Below are 12259 nucleotides of genomic sequence, written 5' to 3'. Positions count from 1 at the left end.
GCCTTGCTACTTCTCTATTTCTGATTCTTAGTTCTGTGTTCTGTACCATGTGTGAGAATCACTCAATAAAACCTGGGACACAGGACTTGAGCAGCAAAGCGAGGCGTTTATTCATGAGTCTGCAGAGTCGGGCGCACCCTCAGCCAGGAGAATGTGCCCGCCAAGTAGACAAAGATGGCTGGTTTTATAGTCTTAGCTTCCCCACCCTAAAGCTTCCCTACCCTGAAATTGCCCTGAAAGTGATTAGCTTCACTGCTCTAATGCAATTAGCTCCCCCCTACCCCTCTCCTTCTTCCCTGTTTCTCCATTACTGGTTACTCCAGAGTTACAATCTAATGCAATTATCTAAATGCTCCTGTTGTGATTTGTAAATATGCTAATGCTGTCAACTCCCTTCTCAGAGATCCTCTAATTACATTTGCCCTTGAGACCCTTTAATTACATTTGCCCTTTGTTACTATTGACTTTCTACTAGTTTGGGAGTCACTATGTCCTTGTTTCTTAGAATATCTGTATCTGATGGAATGTCAAATTCTTCCCTTCTTCAGCAAAACCTGTAGTACATACATAAATGTTAATCCTTTCCTTGAGAAGCAGTATGCCATTTTCCTCTTCCCAGCTATTTCTGCTTCACAACACTTGGAATTCTTTGTAATGTTTTTGACAACTTACCATTGAAACCAGTAACCTTTTAAATGAATTCCGTTTACTTAACCCACTACCTATACCCCTAACCAACCTAATGTTCTGTTTCTAAAACAATTTATATTCAAACTCCAATTTAATTAAAATATTGTTCAAGAATTTTAAGTGGTTCTCTTTATTTCACAAATCAAATCCAAAATCTAAATTCCTTTAATAGCATTTCAAGGCTCTTTCAGGCCTTTGTATTCTATCATTCATCATGTTTAGATAATAGAAGTAGGCAGTATTTAATGTTATACACTGTGCTAAATACTCTACATGTATTATTGCATTTAATCTTTACACTAACATATGAGATATTAGTCTCACATTACATTAAGAAACTGGTAAAGTGACCTGCATATGATCAAGTCATATGTTTATCAAGCCATATCTCTCGTAACAGTTTTTTAATGATTTTTTTTTAACTTTACTCTTTTCATAAGCAAGTCTTGATTTTTCCTGAGGTCATAATGGCTTTATTTTCTTTCTGCCAAGACATATTAGTTACTTTTAAATGCTGCTCAAAACCCATTGTCTCTATTAGGACATCCCATGCTGACCATTCTCTTAGGTTTAATTTCCTCTATATTTAAGTTTGTATATGTAAATATTATCATTCACTGGACTTTGTTCTCTAGTCCAGTAATTTTGCATCTGGTTATCTCCCTAGCCAGCATATAAGTCCAGAGACTGTGTCTTCTAGATTTTCTGGTATTTCTTGTGTCCCTGATGTCATTATAGGCACAGAATAGATGTTAAAGAAATGTTTGTTAAACTCATGTAAAAGCAAGTTGTTTCAGCTGATAGAGTAAATGTTTATTTTTCCATCTTTTCCCACAGAGACAGGAAGGCTGATGGCTTGGTATTATATTACATTTGAAACAGTGAAGAAATTTTGTACAATGAGTGGAAAAGAAACTTTATTGGATCTGGTAAATTAATTTTCACTAGAAAATAAATACATAGTGATATAGTATAGAATAATATTGGGGGAGCCAACTAATTTATATATCTCATGTAATTTAAGAATGAATGAGCAGAAAAGAAAGCATTTCTAATATTGCTTATGTCTTCTTCCTTATATACATTTGATCATGAGATATGCAATAGTATTACTCCTTAGAATATATTTTCAGTTGTACCTCTGTATCAGGGCTAAGAAAATTTATATACATACACAACTTAGAATAAAATGCCAAATACATTGGTAGTGGCTACCAAGTGTAATTTGTTGAGGAATATCCCTAATGATGTGGCATGATATATTAGGAAAGTCTGCCATGAGTAAGGGACAATGAGGGACACACGTGCCACATACTTGCAACTTTTCCCTTAATCTTTTGCAACAGAATAACAATAACAATATAAATATAATGGTATTGGTGATAGACCACAAATAAAGAACTGATTGTGGAGAAAATGGAAGTAAAAACAGGTTATATTAAGATATCAATGATGGCAGCATCTTTGCAGCTACAGCAGTGAATAGAACCATAGTCATGTTGTTGGTACCTGGTAACTGTATTGGTGCTTTCTCCCTTTACTGGGACATGACCTTGAAATAAGGTATTTATATTTATTCTCAAGTTCAAACCATTTTTATTTAAAATATCTAAGTTGACTGTTTTCTAAGATTATTATATCAAAAATTGGTGAAAAGTAGGCTTTATTTACCTGTTAAATTATTTTTAACTAAGAAGAAATCAAGTGTAGAAAAATCCCTAATTTAACATTAATTCATATCATTTTGAGTTCAGTATGCATGTAAGAGAATTAGAATAGGTGTTAATTTCATTTTACAGATGCGAGAAACCAGAGCACAGAGAGTGCTTTGTTCAAAGGCAGAACTATAATATATAAAGCATTCTTTCCATTACTAAGCCTCAATAGAGATAATGATTTGCAAACTATACAAGGGTGAATAATAATGTAATAGTAGTAGTATCCAGAGCTACATTTACTGAGGGTTTACTATGTGGTAGGTACTAAGCTGAATATTTTAAATTTTCTCTTGTTAATCTTTATAGTCTTAGTTCTAGTGTCTAGTACAATGTTGGGCATATAACAAGTGTTTGTAAACATTTGTTAGTAAATGAATGAGTGAATGAATGAATGAATGAATGAATTCTTAAAGAAGCAAAATGTATAAATCAAATTTTTGACTCTATTATGCCAAATAATAAAACTGTGATGTCCGAAGGCAACATGAAAAATAAATAAATACAGAGAAAGTGGATGAGAGGAAATGAAGTAAAGAATGGACATAATTAAAAGACAAATGCTGAAATTTTATAGGTCACAATGATAGCCAGCTGCAAGGAATTTCTAGATGTACAACTGAGGATAAATGAAAAGAAAACTCTGAATAATTTGAACAAAAATCCAAATCGAATAACTATCAGGTACAGAAATTAAGTATATTTTAAATAATTTTAAAGGTTTTATTTCTTAAAATAAGTAATAATAATAAAAGTTTTGCCTTGTGTTTGTATTTACAGATTTCCAATGGAAGGAAGAATTAAAACAAGAGAAATGAAAGTAAATTGGTAAAGATAATTCATTGTAAATGTCTTAAAATACTGACTGCCTGTTCGTGATTCATATTTATAAAAGCTTTTAATAGTTTTAAAACTTATTTAAATTTTTTCCTTCACACAAAAAGAACATACTTATGTAAAAATGATTCAGAATGTAGATGTGAAATTAATTTCTAAAAGTTCAAACTTTAATTATAATAGGTGATTTGTGAATTTTTTTAAATCAACAAACATTTATTGAGTGTACTGTTGAGTCAACATATATGGTAGAAAGAAGATATGTTTATCACCACGAGCTTTCAAGTTAGCTTGAATGGGAACCATACATATGAAAATAATGGACAGTATGAAAACCCATGTGATAAATGTCTATTAAATGATAATAGCATTCTGGGAGAGAAAAAATAGTAAAAGCAAAAGCATGGGAATGGAATACATATATAACAGTGGGATGAATATTCAGGCAAGAATGGGAAGTTTATATGGAGAAGTAACAATTGGAAGAGTAAACAGGTTACAGTGTAACTTGTAGTGACTTTTATCCTGTTTGCAATCACAAATGCAATGATATGCTATGCCAAGTACTTGGTATTCTCAGTATGCAGATCTTAGTGTTAAACCTTTTGATTTAGATGATGCAATTTCCGGTAAAAAATTATTATTTTTTTTTAATGTTCTCAATTAAACCAGTTATCCAAAGAAATTTTTCCCTCCTTACCTAGAGGAGGTCACTTCATCTCTGGGATACTTCCTGACATCTCATTGAATTTTATCTCCCAAATACCTTGATGTCTCACAAACGAACTCCTTACTGTTGTATACAACTCATCAGGCTGATCTATAGCTTGGACAACAGAAGTTAATATTCTGCTTCTTAGCTGTATTTCTCTAGAAATTCCAATTCCTTAAAGATCATTATAGACTGATCATCTCATTTTACAAGTGAAGTAAGTGATGTCCAGAGAAGTTGGAGCTCGCCCAATGTTATGTTGCTGTACTGGAGACTGAGCTAGAACTAGAACTTAGATCTCTTGATTCAATGTTTTGCTTTGTTTTGTTTTTTCTGTTGCATCAACTGTTAAGTCAAACAAGGTGTTTTTCCACATGCATCTTCTTGAGAACTCCCCTCCCATTTGCAATTTTAATGCTTTCATTTATCTTGCCTTAAATTGAGTCATACATATCATAATTTTGTTTCCCATTATGACTTCCCACCTTTACACATTTATTTGAGCATGTCCAGGGAGAAAGAATGTGTGCGGGATCTTTCTTAATTCAGAATATAGTCTTTTCGTGGGTGATGATAGCTGAGTTACCACTTTTATGTCTCCCTCATATCCCTGTTACTTTGCTGAATTTCAGATGTTAATCCTCTTAACCTAAAAAATTTTTATCTTTCAAGTTCCTGCCCTTTAAGACTATTTTTATTTTTCATAACTTTAATTCCCAGGTCATTTGCCTTCATCCCTGGCTGTTTAACTCATAGGATATATTTCCAGATCAGTGATTTTCTACTCATTTTTTTCTTGTTATTACATTATATAAGTAAGGCATAGATTTCATTTTTAAAGAGTTAAAAGTAAAATTTATAAAGCAAAAACTAAGATCTCTCTTGACCCCCTATATGTCTTCCCCAGAAGTAATATTATCAGTAGTTTGATGTGAATTCTTTCTATTTGTTTCCTCTCTGTTTGTTTAGTACATATAGGTGTGCTAATAAACATATGTCATGTCTACTATATAAGCAAGCTTATACTAATTGTTGCTCTGGGGATATGTCATGAAGATTTTTTTCTATGTTATCAACCTCATTTAATTCTAATAACAAAATATTTTAATAGCAATGCATTCTACAGTATGAATATATTGTAATTTCTAACCACTCCTTTATTGATGAGGAGTTAGATGATTTACAATTTTTTGCTAGTATAAATGGTGCTGAAATGAACTTTCTTGTATTTATACCATATTTTTTCAAGGATTTCTGGGTGAAAGGGTAAAAATATTAAAAAGATTTAATGTATAATGCCAAATTGCTTTTGAAAAAGTTTCTCTGAGAGTTTCTATCCACAGTGTAAAAAGAGTGACTATTTTTATACATCCTGCCAATACTTGTTTTATATCTTTGAACTTTTGTCAATCTAAAGAGTAATAGGCTCTGTCTTTTAAAATTAGGAGGGAATATACATAATTGGAAGTATGACTTTTGTCCAGTTTGTAATTGCAAATGTAATGATACTCTATGTCAGGTGCTGGTTTACCTTATAGAAGGGAATTGTATTATTAGGAGGGAATAAATATTAGGATGGAATTATTAGGGAATATATATGTTATTTGGTTTTATATAGAAGTTTTAAACTGCTGTGAACTCATACATGTTAGTCTCTTCCTTATGGCTTCCAGATTGTGCCTTGTTAGGAAAGTCTTTTATATCCTATATTTCAAAGAGTAGCTTCAACTACACCAAACAACCATAGAATGTATTAACAATAGTTTAAACAAGATAGGCTACTTTTCTCTCACAGAACAGATCACTAAAAGTAGGTAGTCTAAGGTAGATATGGTGGCTTCATGGTGTTATCAGTACTTGGTTTCCTATCTTTCTGTCCTGCCATTCCATACATGACTTTTTTTTCAAAGTCACCTGATTGTCCAAAATGACTGCTGGAGCTTCAGCTATTACATTTAAGTATCCTCTCTTTTCAGTGGACTTCTTTGAAGTCCCAGAATCACTTTTGCACCTAGTTCCATGGCTACACCTATGTGCAAAGGGGCTGGGAAATGTCTTGGTGATATGTGCCTAGATTAACTGGGACTCTGCAACTAAGAAGAAAAGAGAATAAATGGTGGGAGAGCAGTCTCTGCCATGCATCCTAAGATCATAGGACTTTTCCTCTCCTCTCTTCTAATACTTGAAAGTCATTTTATTTTTACCTGTAGACTTTTCATAAGTTATCTGGAATTAATTTTTGTGTGTGGTATGAGTGAAGAAGTTAATTTTATTTTGTCCCCTAAAGAAGTCAGGAGTGTTTGGTAAATATTTACTGTTAGTCTCTTTATTTTGTTGCAGTGACAATACCACATTGTTTTACTTGCTTTTATTTTATTGTATTTTTTGTCATCTGATAGCAAGACCCTCCTTATTGTTCTGTAAAGAATGTTTTGGGCTATTCCTGCAGTTTTCTTCCTGTGATCATTGTGAACTTTAGTTCTCTGTGAACTTTAGAATCACTTTATCAAGGTACATAAAAAGTCCTGTTGAAATTGGCTTTATAGATTAATTAGAAGAATTCTTCTTACAATTTTGAAATCTTCCTATCTAGGAATATGGTCTCTCTCTCCATCCTACACAGGAAAAAGATATTTCCCAGTCAACCCTGTAGCTAGATGTGGCCCTCTTAACTAGGATTTGTCCAGTTAATGAGATGTTAATGAGATGTTGGCAGAAGTGTTGTGTTAGTCTTCCTAGAAGGCTGCTTAAAGGAAATGAACCCAGGTGGTAAACAGGGCATCATTTCTCAGTCCCACCCCCTTACCTTCCTCCAACATACTGTGTTAAGCGAATATGTAGTAACAGGAGCTTCAGAAGCCATCTTTGACTATGAGACAGCCTAAGAATGGAAGCCATACATGGCCTAGTAAAAATATAGGAGGATTCTGGGTTTCTGGTGACTTGTAGGACCACCATACCAAGCCCTGGACTCCCTAACTCTGGATTTCTTTCACTTAAGAGAATAAACCTTTTGTATTTAAGCCACTATAGTCTGGTTATAGTTGAATCTAATCCAAACTGAATCAATTATTTTATTTAATCTTTACAGTAACGCTAATTTAGTCATTACTTAATTACCATGCAATTCTACCCCCATTAGTTGAGGTGGCAGAGGTGCCACCTCACTGAGGTTGTGAGACTTCTATTTCTATTGAGGACAAGCTCAGGCTCTCCTTAGCTGATGGAGAGAGACAGACAGCTCTGCCAAGATTCTGTAACTGTTGGACTAAATCCCTGCTTTCCTTTCCATTTCTGTTTTGGTACTGTTTCTTTTAATAAGGTTTCTGATAGGGAAGTATTATATTGAAAAAGTGCCCTATTTACTAATAGACATATTGTTGTTAAATATAAATACTTTATAAGTCTTATTTTCACCATAGCAATTTTGTGTATACTTTGTTTGCATTCATGCATTCCAGAGTGGCTCCATAAAAGAATTTTATTTATCCAGAACTTCAAAAGCACCCATCCATATTTTTCCATTAATTCTTTGTGCTTAATAAACCATGTAACTTTAGAACCATTTCTTAATAGATGATAGAAAACAATTTTTAGAAGCAAAAGTGTAGCCAAAAGAAATAAGTAATCTATACTCTTAGCTATATGCACCCATTTCAAGAAGCAAGTTGGTTGCTTCCTTCTGTTTTCACTTATCATTTGCTAAAACTAAAATAACTATAAATAGTTAAATAAAATGTAACTACTCTACCTGTTCTCTTTTTTACATGTGACTGTTTTGGTCTTATCAGGAGACCCACAAAAGAGTGGTACATGAGAGTCTAATAATTTTAGTTAGATCCATGGAGTTATTTGTATATCAATGTCTAGTTAGGTAAGTAAACAGGTGAAAGAGGTAGCAAAGAACATGGGCTATAGTAGGCACAGTGGGTGGTAGCTCCTTTTCTTCGCTTTTACCATACACCCCTCAAATTTTGTAACCAAGCAGCTACTGATTTCTAATAACTAACTTATATACTACTGACCTTCATATGTTGAACAAAATCATCAGCACCTAACTTATGCTCGTTACTCATAGGCACTTAATAAATATTTGTTGATTATATAGATTATATGGTTTTTCTGTTATACATATAATGAAGCCTAAGGACAGAACTGTATTGGAAGAGAATATGACAAAAATTTTAGATGTGTTAGATTTTAAAAACAGTCTAGCAGGCTTTTTCTGGATCACATCTACACCTTTTCTTTATTGGGAGTGAACTTTCTTCTAAACTCTAAGGGTCCCCATGAGAATTGCAACCAGGGGAGCAGCAGGCAGCATCAGCTTGTCCCAGGCTAACTTGCCCCCTTTTCTCTGACTTTTCAGTGAGCTGACTCAGCCCTACCTTCGCTCACTTCTTTCCTATAACACTTCTGGAGAGCAAAAGCAGCCCCGCCTAGGCTCCCTCCTGTTGCTTGTCCTATCCTTAGCCCTTCCTTTGTTTCACTATCCCTAGTTTTAATAACATGCTCTTTTTGAAAATTTATTTATTATTTTTCTATTACAGTTGTCCCACTTTTCCCCCATTGCTCCTACCCCACCCCACCCACCCCGTCTCCCATAGTCAGTCCCACCCCGTTTTCCATGTTCATAGGTCATTTATACTTTCCTTGACTAGACCCTTCCCCTTCTTTTCCCCCTTCTCCACCTCCCCCCAGTCACTGTCAGTCTGCTCCTTGTTTACATGCCTCTGGTTCAGTTTTGCTCATTTGTTTGTGTTGTTCATTAGTTTCCTGTATTAGGTGATATCATAAGGTATTTATCTTTCATTGCCTGGCTTATTTCACTAAGCATAATTATCTCCAGTTCCATCCATGTTGTCTCAAATGGTAAGAGTGGCTTCTTTCTCTCTGCTGCATAGTATTCCATTGTATAAATGTACCACAGTTTTTTGATCCACTCATCTACAAGTGGGCACTTAGGCTGTTTTCAGCACTTAGCTATTGTAAATAGCGCTGCTATGAACATAGGGGTGCATAGGTTCTTTTGAATTGATGTTTCAGGATTCTTCAGGTATAATCCTAGCAATGGAATTGCTAGATCAAAGGCAGTTCCATTTTTCATTTTTTGAGGAAATTCCATCCAGTTTTCCATAGTGGCTGCACCAATCTGCATTCCCACCAACAGGGCACTAGGGTTCCCTTTTCTCCACATCCTCACCAGCACTTGTTGTTTGTTGATTGGTTGATGATGGCCATTCTGATCAGTGTGAGGTGGTATCTCATTGTGGTTTTTATTTGCATCTCTCTGATGGCTAGTGATGTTGAATATTCTTTCATATGTCTATGGGCCCTCTGTATGTCCTCTTTGGATAAGTGTTTGTTCAGGTCCCTTGCTCATTTTTTAATTGGATTGTCTGTCTTCTTGGTGTTGAGTCATATAAGTTCTTTATATATTTTGGAGATCAATCCCTTGTCTGAGGTATCATTGGCAAATATGTTTTCCCATATGGTTGGTTCCCTTTTCATCTTGCTGATGTTTTCTTTTGCTGAGCAGAAACTCTTTAGTTTGATGTAGTCCCATTTGTTTATTCTTTCCTTTATTTCCCTTGCCTTAGGAGATATATCAGCGAAAATATTGCTATGTGGGATATTTCAAATTTTACTGCCTGTATTTTCCTTTATGATTTTTATGGTGTCACGGCTTACATTTAAGTCTTTTATCCATCTTGAGTTTATTTCACTCTTAAAATTAAAAAAAAAACTAATCTAAGTGAGTGCCTTGTAAGCACTGGAAATTTATCAATCTAGAGATTATAAGGAAAGTCTTAAGAAGAAATGAGATTTATGAGAGAAAGAGGGGTGAATAAAAATGAGTATAGAAATGTGAACTTGAGAACTGGACTTTTGGATTCTGGGAAAAGGAAGTCAACAATGTCTTGGCACAATAATATTATAAGATATAGAATCTTGTAGGTAGTATCAAAGAAATCAAAGAAGAGAGGAATTTTAAGAAGAGATACTTCAGTGATATCAAATACTATGAGATAATAATTTTTAAAAGAAAATAATGAAATTTCTCCCCCCCCCCCCAGTCTTATTCAGGCTCAGTTAGGATGCATTCCCATACAAGACTTTGGTTTGACACAAGATACTGCGAAGATTTTCAGAAGTGGCTCACGGATTGCAAGATGTATGTTACAGGTTTAATATATTTTCAGTCATTTTTTAGTGAACTTAGTATACTAGACTTAATATCGGAAACTTTTTTTTAGGGTTGTCAGAGTTTATGACTCTTCAAGAAAAGAAGTTTGCTGTACTACTAAACAGTTTGATTTTAGCTAAATGCTTTAGATGTAAACTTTGGGAAAATTCTCTGCATGTGTCCAAACAGCTGGAAAAAATTGGTAGGTACTGAATATAGGCAGTCAGTTTGTTGATGTCTGTAATTTATTTTGTATTTTTCTGTTAGGAAAGTTACTCTGTGATGATTATATACCTATAAGGAAACACCATGTTAGCAGGCCTAAATGAGATACTGTACTAATTTTTATTTGCTCTGTCAAGAATTCCCTTTGAAATTAATTGGAAACTTAATAAGAATTAATGCTCTTATTTTTAAATTTGTTTTGAAACCAAGAGTGAGATTTCGTTTTAGTACTTAGGTAACTATGTGTTGCTCTCTCTTCCAGTTTTATGACTATTTTGTTTTGATCTCAATGACAAGGTACAGAGCTAATAGTTCTGGTCATTTGTAATTTATTATGAAAAATTATGCTACTTATTTATTCCTTAACTTTATTTTTTTAATAACAGTATGATATTAGAACTGATCTTCATAGAGATTCTGCAGAAAAAAGATTATACCTATTTCCTCTCTATTGGAATATCTAGTTCAGGGTATGAACTGAAGAACCCTTGAGCGTGCTATTTACAAAGACTGGGGTATGACTAAAGAACACACTCTGGACTTTTTCAGTTTGATGCCTTTGGCTTTGTGATCCTTCTCCTCTTTAAATAAAATTCTAGAGTTCTTATCCCATGACTGACAGTCTTGTTAGCTTTACAATTTTATATGCATCTTGGGGACATTAAAAAAATAAAGTAAGGGGTCATTAGGGATGTCTTATTATTCCTTAGAAGGTAAGGCTTAGAACAAAGATCTCATACTTTTTTTAAAAAATAGTTTATTTAATTATTTATTTTGTTTTGTTTATTTATTTATTTATTTTTAGAGAGCAGGGAAAGGAGAAAGAGAGGGAGAGAAACATCACCGTGTGGTTGCCTCTCACTCGCGTCCCCAACTGGGGACCTGACATGCAACCTAGGCATGTGCCCTGACTGGGAATCGAACCAGTGACACTCGGCTCGCAGGCTGGCGCTCAATCCACTGAGCCACAGCAACCAGGGCTATACTTTTTATTTTCTTGAAGTTTGAAATCTGTAGGTGGCAGGCTGCTGACCAGTCCTGGGAGCTGGAGAGAAGGTGGGGATTGGCTGGTGAAAGTAAATTGAAAATGGAGGAAAGATTCCTGATGTAAAGGGTCACCTTCCTACAGAAGTCCTGGCGAACCAAATGCCACACCCATCTCACAAAGACAAGCATTCTGAACATGAAGGATCTTTCATACAATGTTTAGGGAATAGCAATTTATAGAAAAATTTGAAATTAGCTTGAATAGTTACTAATAAGTTTCATTATACTTGAAAAAGCCATTCTTTCTGACTTTAGAATATTGTCAGTCTGAGTATCTGTACCATCCAAATTGCTGAACACTAACATTTTTCCATGTTTAATCATAGGAAAGTGAGAGAATCCAAACAAAAAAGCAAATCTAAGTTCTTATAGAGCAGGGAAGAAATAAGGAATATATGTTGATTTTCAACAATGATTATAGACTATAAAATTAAAATTCAGGAGAAGTTTTAAGGGAAAATGGAAATAAACCTTAAGGAATTATGAATACTAATTGTGTTTTAAGAATTAGTAAGAGAAATTCCCAGGAAAGAATAAAGATATGAGTTAGGAAATAGGAGTGTCATACTGTAGCCAATAATATATGTGCTTTAGACAGAGTGGTAATATTTTGAAATCTTATACTTCTAACAATATCTTCTATTTGAAGATTTTGTACATTCTTGAGTGTAAGAATTTTAAATTTTAGTTTTTTAAAGCATAAAGGAAAGGTGGAAATATAGACGTGAACTTGATATATTTAAGGAAAAAAAGTAAGTAGTGTGGGTGGACAATATTTAGCAACAGGAGAATGGTAGGAAATTAGATGGAAGAGGTAGGCTGTAGTCAAATCATATAGATAAGGGA

General features: G+C 34.0%; 1 protein-coding gene across 2 annotated transcripts in view; it reads left to right on the top strand.

The window, feature by feature from the left end:
* HFM1 (helicase for meiosis 1) overlaps window positions 1-12259 on the top strand; it is a 93953-nt gene that overhangs the window by 46336 nt on the left and 35358 nt on the right. For both annotated transcript variants that reach the window (XM_090271724.1, XM_090271723.1), the window contains exons 20-24: window positions 1528-1619; window positions 2983-3089; window positions 3186-3233; window positions 10032-10129; window positions 10212-10343. In XM_090271724.1, coding sequence (XP_090127850.1) covers window positions 1528-1619; window positions 2983-3089; window positions 3186-3233; window positions 10032-10129; window positions 10212-10343 — 477 coding nt within the window. The remainder of the gene's footprint in view (window positions 1-1527; window positions 1620-2982; window positions 3090-3185; window positions 3234-10031; window positions 10130-10211; window positions 10344-12259) is intronic.

Source organism: Furipterus horrens, unplaced genomic scaffold (genome assembly GCF_987537825.1).
Source record: "Furipterus horrens unplaced genomic scaffold, mFurHor1.1.pri manual_scaffold_3, whole genome shotgun sequence".
Lineage (NCBI taxonomy): Eukaryota > Metazoa > Chordata > Mammalia > Chiroptera > Furipteridae > Furipterus > Furipterus horrens.
This window is presented reverse-complemented; position numbering and strand designations above follow the sequence as displayed.